The 13,997-nt window shown below is 42.4% G+C and overlaps 1 protein-coding gene across 1 annotated transcript in view; it reads left to right on the top strand.

Moving 5' to 3' along the window:
• ZFHX3 (zinc finger homeobox 3) overlaps nt 1-13,997 on the top strand; it is a 199,509-nt gene that overhangs the window by 149,126 nt on the left and 36,386 nt on the right. Inside the window, 2 exon segments of the mRNA XM_051974700.1 lie at nt 4,138-4,271; nt 4,402-4,602. Of these exon segments, the coding sequence (XP_051830660.1) occupies nt 4,138-4,271; nt 4,402-4,602 (335 nt within the window).

The raw sequence follows: 13,997 nt of genomic DNA, 5'->3' as shown, positions 1-13,997 counted from the left end.
CTTTGTTTTAAAAAAAATCAACAAGAATCTGCTTTGAATTTTCTTTATTACAAACCAAGGGTAGAATGATACTTTGCATTGCCACCTCAATGACTATTTCCTAAATTTTCCTTCTCTTCAAAAAACAAAATTGAAAGCATACATGTGTAAACAAATAAAACAAAACATAGTTCTGATCATTGATATGAACAAGAATCTGTAACAGAAGATTCATGTTGGGTTTCTATATATGTTTGATCCAGAATTTCATTGAGTTCATAATACTCTGTTCACCTAATACCAGCATGGTGGAAAATCATTTCTAGAATGCGTGAGTTCATGTGACTTCCTATCATATTTTTTATCCTTTTTGAAGTGCAAAGAGCAGCCCAAAATGTGGTCAATGAAAGATTTCTCCTATTTTAACACATCTACTGAAAAAGACAGATATATTTTAAATGAGAAAGATGGCCAAACGTGATAAATGCTGACATTAATTGCTGCTTTTACACGATATCGTGGCCTCAAAGACTTAGCTCCAGATTTTTTAATGGCCAGTTATGATTTGTGGATTTTTGTATCGAGTAGAAACCAAACAAGAAATAATATCACCAAACTGTTTTAATTTCTCTGTGGATCTTTTTCTTTTGTTAATAAGAAGCCATTGGGTGGTTAAAATGACAAGTCCCTTGTAGATCTAGAAAGTGGATGTTCTCCATTGCTCATCCTCCATTTCAAAATGAAGTATAGAAATGTCTCAAAAAGATCAACAGTGAAGAGTAAACTCGCTTTCTCTTTTCCTGTTTACCAGTTCAATTGACAGTCATTTAAATCTAAAAGTTTATAAATAGAGACCAAAAAGATTGATATTGGGACCCCTCTATCTTTGGAGGCTCAAGAAAAAAGAAGCTTGAGCAAATGACAAACCATCATAAGTCTCCCAAGATAAATATATAAATCCCATCCACCAAGCCCAATGGGCAACTTCCCCCTGGATTTCAGCTCACTCTACCTTGATGACTCATTTCCCAATTGAGATTGACATTTTAATGTCTGAGGTCATACTGGGGAGGGGACTGTGTCAGCTGTAGTTAACCTAACTATTGGAACCACTCCCCAGGTTCCTCAGGGACTAGAAAAAAAGACTTGAACTTGGGACTTCACAGAGATTCTGTGCCCATGAGAGATCTGCTGAGTAGCTATTGCCACTGGCCACAGCAACCCATAACTGAACAGGTATATCAAATAAAAATTGTTAGTTCCTTAAGGGAAAATCCCAAACCATTTTCTTCTAGTAAGTATGGTTTACATTGTAGCAGTGTGGTTGTGTTACTGAAGAAGAGTTGAATAAACAGCCAGAATCCTTAGCTTCCTCCTACAAATACAGGCAGGTTTGAGTTGGAAGGGGTGAGAGGAGGGGAGAGAAGGAATGTTAAGTGATCCCTTCCTTTAAGGGAAGAAAAATAGGTTCTGAAATCAGAATTCCTGCAACTTTATCACAATATGTTCAGTTTTTAAGAAAGTTGGGTAGACTTTTTTTTTTTTTTTTTTTTTTTTAGTTCTACAAAGAGACAAAATCTACTAAATTACAGAATTTGGCTGTCTGCAGTACTCAAGTGAAATAAATTGTGTGGTCTCCACCTTAGCTCTAGTGCCCACTCATTCGTATAGCCAGTCAGTGGATGAGCTTTCATCAGGGAAAGCCGAAGACAGACTGGCATCTATCACTGAGGCGGGTCAGAGTCCTGTGACAGCAGGTGTTACAGGTCAGCTAAGAGGTTAAGAACAGAGTTGGAAGCCAATGGTACAACAGAATGGGAGTTGATTCAAAATTCCCATGTTACCTTCGTTATGGAAAATTTTAACAGGTGAGAATAAACAAATTCCACCTGTAATCCTCACCAGTGGTGGAGAGGAAAAGGATGGGAGGAGAAAATATTCATTAAAGCAAACATCCAAAGAGTCATTTTCATCTTTTACATATAAATTACTTATACTTTTGTCCATCTTTAAGTGAAGCGCTATAGAAGAGAAGATTGTTTTAGACTCAGTGTGGAAAAGGGATGTCCTTTAGAATAAAACAGTTGTCTCAGTGAAAGATTTTCTATCACAGAAGAAATAAGGCCAGAAAGTTCCCTGACTATCACCAAAGGCCAGGGGAAAAAAAGAGGATTCTGCAGGCTCAATCAACCCTGCAGTGGGGATAGGAGATGGGAAGTGGGCCATGGGGGAACCAGCCTAGAATGTTACAGCACCTAGTTAATCGGCAGCCAATCCATCACGTTAAATATCCAGCAGTCATGTATTACCTTTCAAGTGAAAATGAATAACTCCCATTAAGAGCGAAATGGGTTTGAAGTCGATTCGAGACAGATTAAAGTACTGTTATGAATGTGTGTGTTGGGAGGAGGAGGGGTCTGTATGTAATATGCTTGTCTTTGTAGTTTTTAAATAATAGATGCCTTACAAACTTATGTAGACCAGGGTTACCAAGATACTGAGGTTAAAGGTTGCAAGATGTGCATTCTGGGAAGAGTATCAACTTCCTGGAATATTTCCTGCATTTAACATTTTTAAAAATATATATATTTTGTGGCCATATGGTTTTAATGAACAAAATTGATTTTCTAAAATTGTTTATTAAAGTACATGTACATAAAGACAGCATCTTGGTGTCCATGTCAAAACAAATCCCAAAGCTAAGCATAAAAGTAGAAACATTTGCTAGATGGTTAAGCAGAATGAGATTAAGCATAGTTTTGCCAAGGAGTGAAAATTAGTTTTTTTCTCATTGAATGACCCAAGTGCCAAATCACATTAAGCTGAGGGTTTCAGAAAAAATTATCTTTTCCCTTCCCTTCCCTTGTCTTCCTCTTCCCTTTCCTTTATTCTCCCTTCCTCTCCTCTCTCCTCTCTCCCTCTCTCCTTCCCCTCCTCCATTCTCTGTCTCTTTCTTTTGGTGAGAGGGATAAGGTTTTTGCCATTTTTCTTTGACCATTGCCATAAAGCCATTATCATTGGCTATTACAAAGGTCTAAAACTTTTAGCTATTAAGCAAGGAAGATTTGTGGTCTACCAAAAAGGCAAACTAACTATTAAAGATTCTCTATGGCCATACTTAAAACCCACTCACTCAACTTGCTATCATGGTTTTATATCATGTTATGGTAGAAAAGTTGTACATTTTATGAGTAAATAATTAATTTTGCTAATTTTCAAGTCAAGAAACTTCCATATCATTCCCAGAACAACTCCTCTAATATTTTCTTATTGTTTTCCATCCTACATTTCAGATGGTTCTATCTCATATGAAGAATAAATGAATAAATAAATGGGTGGATTTGATCAACAGAGTAGAAATGCTTTTCCTCCAAGCTAACATTTGCCAGTTTTTTCCTATAGCATCTAGATCTATTAGAATGTGATTCAGGCAATTTAATCTTGTAGATTATTGTGTGTGGGGCAGGGTGTATGTTGCATATTGTCTCCCTTATTAGACTTACAGCTCATTGAGGGCAGGGACTGCCTTTTGCCTCTTTCTGTATCCCCAACACTTTGCACAGGGCCTGCCTCCTGGTAGTCACTTAATAAATGTTTATCAATTTGACATTCTCTAGAGAGTAATGCAGAGCCTTGGGGCAAAAAGATGGGGCGCTAATCCCTGTGAGTGAGTGGATCCTAATGCTAGTGGGAATGACAAAGAACCACCTGCCTTCTCCACTTACTTAGTAGTGATGATAATTTTAAAGATAGTGCTGGCACTTTTGTAGCGCTTGAAGGTTTTGCGGAGATCTTCCCAAGTCTCATTTGACACAAGCACACACACGTGTACGCGCGTTTAACTGTAAGAACTTAGACCCTGATGTGAGAGTCCGGGGCAAGTGGGCTCGGAACCGCAGCCCCCGCCAGGACGTTGTGTCCCAGCTCCTCACCCTTTCCTTTCCTCGCCCTTTCCTCGGTGCTTAAAGCACTAACTGAGAGTGAGAAGAAAGTCGCTTCCTTCCAACATGTGTGCCAGCCTGGATGTTCATCCTCCTGGAATCTTGGTTTTTCAAGAAATCCTGCGCTATAAATGGATGTTGGTTTTCGCCCAGCAGCAACCCCATTTCAGCTTGCCCGGCACAGATCCCGTAATGTAGCTTCCATTTTCTCTTGTAGCCTCGTCCAGCCAGGCAGACAAGGAGCTCCCAGACTGTCCCGCAGCCTCCAAGCGCGCGTCCTTCCCGAGTGGCTCGGAGCCCCCCCTCTCTTCCAAGAGACCTAAAACATCGGAGGAGGCCCGAGCAGAGCAGGTGAGGCCGGCGCCTGGTCGGGGGGGGGGGGCGGGGAGGCAGCCGGCGTGAGCACGCTGGGGGGGGTGGGTGGGCAGGAGGAGGAGGACGCGGTGCTGGCTGGAGTCTATCTCCCTCCCTTCTCGTCCAGATGTTCCAGTGCCCGTACTGTAAGTACAGTAACGCGGATGTGAACCGGCTGCGGGTGCACGCCATGACTCAGCACTCGGTGCAGCCCATGCTGCGCTGCCCGCTGTGCCAGGACATGCTCAACAACAAGATCCACCTGCAGCTGCACCTCACCCACCTCCACAGCGTGGCCCCAGACTGTGTGGAGAAGCTCATCATGACGGTAGGTCGGGTCGCCCGGAGCTGACCTGGGGACAGCGAGGAGGGAGAACCCAGAGTTCGGTGGCAAACAGGCCCCGGCCGTTAGAGAGCGGCTTCTTGGGCTTGGCGCATCCCCTGTCAGACAGAGTCTGTTTGTGGGACTCCCCGAACTCCCAGCCTCCTCTCAGGGCACGGGGCAGGGTGAGGGGCAGGGGGTCGCACGGCCTCCCTGGGCTTCTTGGAATCCTGGTGCAGGCCAATTTGCAGAGAATCAATGCCAAAAGTAGCCACCAACTATTGAGGATACTAGGAGGGTCCAGCTGACCGCCATGTACTTTGCAAGTACAAGTTCTTGTTCAGATTCTTGGAGATCATTGCTAACAGCTATTACTGCAGTTATGACCTGGACTGCTAGAAAATCCCAAAATCTGAGTTCAGGAGGAGACCCTCTAGACCAATCACTACCCGAACATGAATCCTAGAGACATCATGTCCAGCAGGTTGGCCAGGAAGGCTTTTGCTTGAAGACCTTGAGTGAGAAGTGAGCCTATCATCTCCCAAGGATAGTCTATATTTAGATGGCTTGTCTTGTTGCAAACTTTTTCTTTTCATCAGTCCTCTCTATTTGCTTTTTAGCCTTATGAAGCAGTGCTTGCTAATCTCTTTTCTTACATGATGCCCCTTCAGATACTTGAAAATGGCCCTCCTTCCCTATTTTTATGGTTCAAGCTATTTATTAAGTCAAAAATTGTTTAAATACAGTACAGGTTCTACCTGATGAATTTTCTCCTCCAAGTAGCAGGGGGCTGGTATCATAAATATTTCTTGAGATATCTGCTGTAAAACCACCAAATGTAGCAGATCATCCATAGTTAATCTGTAAACAAGGTGTCGGTCATTTCTCTTTAACATATGGTTGTGGTGATTTAGATTTTCTAAAAGTCCACATTATGATGTGAAAGTTGCACAGATATAATTTATACGTTATTAATTTTTTTTGCTAAATTATTGCATTTGTTTGCTATTCAAATATGAGTACTGCTTACTAAAGTTACCTTGGTAGATGATCAGTGAGAAGCTCTCACAGGCAGCACACAGTCCTCTTGAAGATGTAAATAAAAATTTAATAAAATCTTTTTCATTAATATTTTTAAATGGCAATTTTCACATAAACTTGTGGAAGTCATTGAAAAGTTGTCTTCAAGAGAAAAAGCAGATGGTGGCAAATGTGAAAATGGAAGATTTCAAAATTTGCACCAGCCTTCAAAGCATCTAATGATGGGTGAGCCTTGATAGCCAGCAGAGGAACAGTGCCAAAAGCAATATTTTCAGTATTTGTTAGAGTTTGTGCTTATAGTGTGATTATTTTATTGGTCTAGTTTCATTTAAGCCTTGGAACTTTGGCCTATAGTACTTTGCATGATTGATTTAAGCAACTCCTTTTTGTTAAAAGATGGAGAGGAAAGATTGCAAATAGGAAAGTAACTAATAACTAGCTATTATGTCTCTCTAATTTATGTCATCTGATTTCTAATTGTACTAATAAACTTAATTCATGTTAAAAGCAAATTCTTTTTTCATGAATTTTTTGATCCCATTCTGTCTTCTCCAGTAGATTGCTTTCTCTGTGATTCCCAATTTCTCACAATATTTCATCTCTCTCTGTCTACTGATTGTTTCCCTACCACCTACAAACATACCTGTGTTTCTCCCATCTTAAAAAAAAAAAATTCCCCATCCCTACTAGCTGTCTTACTATAGCTCTCCTTCCTTTCATGACTGAACTCTTTGACAAAGCCATCTACAATCAGTTCATCCATTTCATCATCTCTTACTTGATTCTTAACTCTCTGAAAAAGCTCTCTCCAAAGTTACCAGTGATGTCTTAAATGCCAAATCCAATGGCCTTTTCTCTGTCATCTGGCTTCTTGACCCTGTCTGTGGCCCTTGATACTACTGGTCACATTCTTCTTTTGCGTACTCTCTCCTTGACGTTTTCATGAAGCTACTACTTCCTGGTTCCCCTCCTGCTTTTACGATCATTACTTCTCATTCTCTTTTAATCGATTATCATCCAGGTTGTGCTCACTAACCATGAGTGTCCCCCAAGGATGTAAACTGAGCCCTCTTCTCACTTGTTGATCATCACCATCCCCATGGGTTAAATTTTCATTTCTATGCTGATGATTTCAAGACTCGCATCACATTTTCTACCTTTCAGATATCTCACACTAGGTGTTCCATGAGCATTTCAAATTCACCTTGATCTTTCCCCAAAAACTCTTGTCTTTTTGTGATGTTTGTTGCAGAATGTTGTGTCAAAATAAAATGTGTGTATGTAAACATGTATATGTATATGTATATGTATATGTATATGTATATGTATACATATATACATCTTAAATTTATTTTAAAAATTTATATACATAATATTTAAAAGTATCTTTAATACAAACTAATATAGCATAAATTTAATAAAAATATTTCATCTCATCTGTAAAATTGCTACAAGGGATTTGTATATCTCTAAAAGAAGATAATATATATTTTGTAGCAACAATAGAAATCTCTCTCCTTCTCCCTCTCCCTCTCCTTCACACACACACACACACACACACACACACACACATTTGTCTCACTTAGGACCTGTGACTCCAAAGTCAGTGAGGTTTTTGTTTTTGTTTTAGTTTTTTAATCCCTTGAATTAATCTTTTAGTAGAAACATCATTTTTGGAAATTTTTTTGTTGTTATTTTGGCACCATAGGGATTATTGTTTGTACATGGGTAGGATCATGTACACAGGGGTCACTTTTTATCATGGTCTCATTAGACATTTAGTCATGAGAGTAAAAGTATTGATTGATTAATGTCACTGTTGAATAAGTGAAGAAAGTCAGGGCTTGGCCTCCATTTCTTTCAAGTCAACTGGAGTAGAAAGCCATGAATACAACATGTGATGAGCAGTGTCGTTCAGATAATGACTAAACTCTCTAAAGTATAATATTAAGAGATGTCCCTACAACCTTTTGTTATGAAAGAACTTATGCTGACTTTGTTTAAAACACAACGAAAAACAAAAACAAAAATTAGATAAATAGATAGTAAAAGTTGTAAAAGTTCTTCAGTCAAGTAGTCAATCCATATGCCCAACGTCTAGACTCCTTTATCATTTCCTTTTTCTTTTGTTGCTGAGTCATTTTTCAGTTGTTGGCAAGAGAGGGGGGCCGCTCTTCATGAGGCCATTGGGGATTTTCTTGGCAAAGATATTGAAGTGTTTTGCCATTTCCATGTCCAGCTCATTTTTCAGACAAGGAAGCTAAGTAAGTGACTTGTGCAAGGTTACACATTACTAATTGTCTGAGACTGGATTTGAACTAGGGTCTCCCTGCTTCCAGACTCAGGGCTCTGATCTGCTACCTTTTCTTTTTCTTTAAGACAGATTAGTTTCTAATGGTTAGAGATTAGGAAGGAGAGAACTAACAACCTTCTTCTGTACCTGTTTGGCATTTGGACATTTTAGCCATCTCATGAAAACATCTGAATTTGACTTGGTAAGCCCGTGGGGCACCTGATGAAAGGGATTAGGGATTTTTATGATTCTTTTCTCTATATATTTAAATTACAGATTTGAGATGGCCTCCCTAGGGATTTGCTGCTCAGAAGGAGTAGCCAGTTCGAGATGGAAAAGGATGGATTCTGTGAGATTCGAGTCTCAAGAGTTCTGTTATATACATCAGGAGACTATTGTTTCCTTTGATATTACTGAAAAGATATCAGTGGAAGAGAAGGGATTGTTTTCTTGTCATTAAGAGAAGGTTTGTGACCCAATTAGGTATTTCCTTCGCTGCAGAATAGAAAAAGACACAAAAACCCAAAGAAATACAGTCCCTGGCCAACCTAGGTATTGTCCTGGATATATAATTCTTTTAATTCTCATAAATATTTTTGCCCTCTTGGTCTGAGACCTCAGAATCAAGCTTGAAACAGATTTCATTCCCACTAAAAGTTAATTCCAGCCCGATAAATGGAAGTAGATTACTTTCCACACAATGTCTTTCCGTTCAGTTGTAAATGGAGAGTGTTTTGAGGAGGCTTCAGTTAATAATACCTTATCAGACAGCCTTCAGGAACCTGCAGTGTCTAATATGTCTGTTGCCATGGTTACGGCTGCTTGCTTATGCTCTGCATCTCATATCGGTGTCTTTCATGGGCCCCCTTCTTTTTTGTACCGAAAAGGAGGCTGTGAGAATAGATTCTTCGGGCAATGACCGGGGTGGGCCCTGTCCTTGGAGAGTCACCCCCTTCCTACTTTATGTATGACCACCAACACCAGAGCCCAAGGCACTGTCATTACAGATCATTTTTGCAGAGGGGAAGGTTACAAAACCGGGGAAGAAGAGAGGAAATGACTCAGAAGGTACAGTTAGGGAGCCAGATCTGAATTTTTAGTTTCTCTTTCTTGCCCATTTACCACTGTATACAGTAGGTGTCAATGAATGCCGTGCTCTCCTCCTTACATTTAGGCCCATTATTTCTGATGGGGATTTTTGTTTGTTTGCAAGGGAGAGGGCCCCAGTTAGTGGGGTGTTGTTACTGACCAATTAATTAATTTGGAAAAGACTATTTTGGTACTTCAGCTGCTCGAATCTAGTTTAATCCTCTTTCCAATAACAACTACTTCACAGTAATTCTGGAACCACATGGCTTCTGCAGAGAGCTCCTTAAATGCTGATGAGATGTGGTTTATTCCATGTCTACCCAACCCGATGGATTGTGTTAGAAGGGAAGAAGAGATTAGTCCTTGAGCAGCATTCTCCCTCCCCCACTAACAACTTGATCTTCACCCTGACTTTTTCTTTCTTTTTTGTAGTGTTTATTCAGGCTCTCCCCGCGCCCTGCATTTTTCTCCCTTGTAACATCTCTAGCTTTCCCTGCCTCACCAGCCCTATCAGTTTTGTTTTCTCACATTCCTCTTGTTCACCTATCTAAAATTTGTTCTCGAATCTTTGTCCTTCCCCTCTTCTCTTTAAAAATTTTATTTTTCTTAAGTAAGAAACAGGTCTTTCTTTTCTTTTCTGTCCATGTCTCAAGGAAGCTGTCTTCCCTGTTAGCACAGTGGCTGTCTCACCCACCCCTCTAGCTTTCTAGCCTGCATGCATGCTGGCTGTTTCACTCTTTCTCCATCTCAGATGAAGGTAATGAAAATAATCGGGCTTCATTAATTCTGAGCCCTGTGAGATGATAGCCATTTGGAAACATGTTTGCCAATTAGATGGGCTAAATTAGAAGTGACCTTGGTAGGCTGCCATCACTTGCCTCTCCGACTCTAATGAAGCTTTATACTCAAATCCTCCTCATCTCTTTTCCATGTTTGTGTTTCTGTCGTTCTCGTCTCTTTCCGTCTCCCCCTCTTCCCTCTGTCCATCTCGCTCTGGTTCTAGAGCCATGAGTTGGACTAACACTCTCACCAGTTTTTTCCAAATGTTTATATAATCCTTTGGAGTATGTCTTTAGGTGTTATGTCTAAATACTGTGTAAGGGATAATGAGATTAGCTGGGATCTTAGGAGAAAAAAAGGAGAGAAATGGAGAACCCTGGATCTTAAGGTGCCTGGCACTGGGCCCAGTCTCGCATAGGTAGAAAACTAGGTAAAAAAAGGAATATCTTCTGCCTACTTTGTTACTGTGCAGTAGATTGATCAGTAGCTGTGGATGCTAGAATTTTAGGAAGACTAAGAGGATTGTAACCCAGACGGCAAGAAACTGCCATTCCTGGTTTCGTGTGGAAAAGAAAAGACTTCTGGGGAACCTGTTAACTGAGTGTTCTATGGGAGCCAAAAAGTGAAAGATGTCTTAGGGTATATTAGTAGAAGCGTGGTATCCAGAGCTAGAGAGATGAGAGAGTGTGAGACTTGGAACCACAAGGTCTGAATTTGAATCTCATTGTGATACTTCTTACCTGAGTCACTTAACTTGCTTAGCCTCAGTTTCCCCACATGTAAAATGCTTTGTTATCAGGTCTGGGTATCCTGTTGTAGAAAGGACATAAATGGGCTGGAACATAGCCAGAAGAGGGGAGGTCAGAACGGCAACGTGACAGGAGAGCGTATCATATGAGAGCTTGCTGAAGAGTCCAGGACTGTTTTACCCAGAGCAGAGTTATCAGACTGAGGCTGTACTCCCAAGTACTGCCCCAAATAGGTTAAAATATAATTGAGAAATAGTTAACAAAATAAACAAAAACACAAGAGAAGATAATGTTATTGTGGGGGGTTTTAAAGTCAATATGTGGCCCACTGAGGTCCTTAGGTCCAGTGTAGTGCCCTCTGTTGTTGAGCTTGAGACCATTGGCCTCTAGGCCGGTAGATAGAAGATACAGCAGGGAAGAGTGATTCCATCCGGAAGAAAAATCCAGAGGACAGAAGCAGGAGCGATGGAAACTTCCTCATACGTAGCAGTGTCCCAAAGGTGCAGGATTAACGCAGAAGCTAGTGACTTCATCACTGGCGGTCTTAAAGCAGAAGCTGCCGGCTCACACAGTAGTGATGTGGGCAGTTGAGGCAGAAGCATCCTGCTTAGATGAAGATGAACTAAGTGACCTCCAAAGAGTCCCTTCAATCATCCTCACATTCTGGCTAATGAGGATCCAGGTCAAGCTCAGCTTGTTTGTAAGACACATTGAAAAAGAATTCCAAAGTGATCTGCTGCAAAGGCAAAAAATGCTTTGGATTTCCTTTTAATTATTTAGCTTTAAAGGCAACAATCTTGTTACCTCTGACCTTGAAGTAATTGGGCTTGATGGTTAAATTGTATTGACATTTAGGTATGTCATATGAATGGGGAGAAAATTATGGAAACCAATAGACTGACCTAGTATGTAACAGATTGTAAGTTTTACAAGGTCTTCCTTTTCCTTCTCTCCTTCTTCTTCCTCCCTTTCTCCCTTCCTTCCCACTTCCCTCTCATTCTATTCTCTCCCTTCCCCCTCTCCTTTCTTCATTTATTCCCTATATCTCCCCCCCCTTTTTTTACTAGCAACTATGATAGACCAAGGATTTTTCAATTTTTCCAACCACTTGGAATTTTAGAGTTTGTTTGTTTTTTTACTACCATGATTTTGAAGAAGAAAAAGTTACCTGAGACTTGATAACTAGAAGACCTAAAGAGTCAATTTCTTCTTTAGCAGCAGGTATAAAGATTTGCTCCCAAGAGAGACAAATCCAAAGTGTTATCCAAACTCATATCTGCATCTAGATCTGTTTATCTAAATCTGAGAACAGCATTCAGACACGAGGTTGCATGAGTATGAACTCTACAATGACATAGTCAATCGGGGAAAAAATGAATGGCCTGGAATTATAACCCCTTGAAAACAGAGCAGGGTGCTAGGGTTGTTCCATTACTTCAGATCAGGGAACTGGACTTCTACAACTCCTGCCCCCTTCTATTAGAAAAGCATTCAGGATCAAGGTGGTCCCCCGGGTATCACCATTGGGGCCGGGCTTGGTGCTGTGACTATTGGGTCTGACTGGGGATAACTTGCATCATTTTTAAGCCTTTAAGCTGATAAGCAGCTCCGGAAATCCATGATGAATTGAGAAACCCTAGCTTATTCCCAGTTACCAAGTCAAGTCAACAAGCATTATTAGGCTCCTACTATATACCAGCGAGTGTCCTCAGTCCTGCAGATACAATGAAGAGGAAGTAACAGTCTTGAAATTGTTGTTCCTGTCTTATTAAAACCAACTGAGAGAGATGCCAGGGCATGGAACAGAAAGTAATCTAATGTGTGACTGCAGCTGGCTACACTGCAACGACAAACCCGAATCCTCCTGGACAGCTGACTATTTAATATTGCCTTTATCGCATGGATGACCAAGAGATGCTTTGTTTAAATATCTGGTCATTTCTGGCACAGTTCCAGGCACTAAAAGCAAGGCTATGGACATTCTGAGTGCCGTCTTAAAGCTCACTGTAGTTCTATGGCTTTTCTCTCTAAGCCAAGGGTCATCCACTTGAGTCCACAGATCTGTCTAGCTGTGGAGAGATTCCAGGAGGTCCTTGAACTTGGATGGAAGAAAGAATTCTATCTTTATTTTCACCGACCTCTAACTGAAACTTGGCATTTCTGACTATGAACGTAGGCAACCAGTGTGGTTCTGAGAAGGGGTCCCTGGGGGCTAAGCGGCTTCACAGGGGTCCGTGACCCACACAAGACGGTAAAGAGCCCTCCTCCCCAGACCTCCCCCCCCCCCCCCTCCCAGTAGCGTCAGTTACCACTTCTGGGCATGTGACTTCTATATTTTCAAGCCCGATTCTTTCATCCCACAGTGCCTGGCACTCAGTAAGTCCTGGATAAACACTTGTTTGTTGCTTTCCTTGCAGCCCCACGTTTGCATCCACATCTTCTGACTCAGTGTTTCCAAAGCTGTGCTTATCATTTTCCTCCAACTTCCCTTCTTCCTGATTTCTCTTTTTCCTTGATCACACCATTACCCTCCCACGGAAACCTTAAATCCAGCTTTAACTTTCCTCCTGTGCCTCGCCCCAGTCAGCCACCACACCTTCCATCCCGTCCAAGCCCCCCATTCTCTGACTGGGCAGGCGCCTCCCTCACCCCTCCCTGCGACCCAGCCAGCAGTGCCGGCTGAAGGGGGCTGGGGGCCGAGGCTCGGGCGGGCGGATGAGAGGCCGCGGTGTCGGGCAGGGCTCTCGCCTCCTGCCCCAGACTCATCCCGCCATCTTTTTCCACTTCTGACCTAAAGCCTTGGAGCGCGGCCCCTGCTAAGCCCTCCTGGGCACTGGGCTTGGATCCTGGGGCAGCAGCATGGAGGACGCTCCCGGCCCTGCCGCCCCTGGACACGGGCCTTCTTGGCTCCTCCAGGGATGGACTTTCCCCTCGCTGCCGCAGGAGCTCTCCTCCTCTCCGGCCCCTCCCGGACAGGGCACAGACAGGGTCTCATCCTCCCAAACCATCAGCGGCTTCACCGCGTGTGAGAGAAGAAACAGATGCATTTAACAGCCATCCACCGTGTGCCTCTTAGTCTGCCCTTGCAGCCATTGCCTGATCCAGCCAGAGGGGTGAAGGGAAAACTGCCGGACTGGGGGTTGGGGGACCTCGGACAAAACCATTTCACTCCTGGGACTTAGCTCCCAAAATGAGGTTGGTTTTGGTGGCCTTCGAGGCCCCTGCCCACTCTGCGTAATGATCCAGCGACCCTGAGAGCCCGAGCCCTTCGAAGATGTTCTCTTGCTTCCTCTCGTCTCCATGCGGTCACAAAAGCCCTAGCACCAGGTCCGGAAGCACGCCTTCCACACCGTGGCCTCCACGAATCCCTCCTCAGAGCCTGGCCCAGATCCCACGTCTCCCGGGAAGTGATCTCTCCCCACTTGGATTTTATTTGCCTTTTTCTCTGC

This window comes from Antechinus flavipes, chromosome 2, assembly GCF_016432865.1.
Source record: "Antechinus flavipes isolate AdamAnt ecotype Samford, QLD, Australia chromosome 2, AdamAnt_v2, whole genome shotgun sequence".
Taxonomy (NCBI): domain Eukaryota; kingdom Metazoa; phylum Chordata; class Mammalia; order Dasyuromorphia; family Dasyuridae; genus Antechinus; species Antechinus flavipes.
The sequence above is the reverse complement of the archived record's forward strand: the minus strand, read 5'-3'. Positions and strand labels throughout refer to the sequence as shown.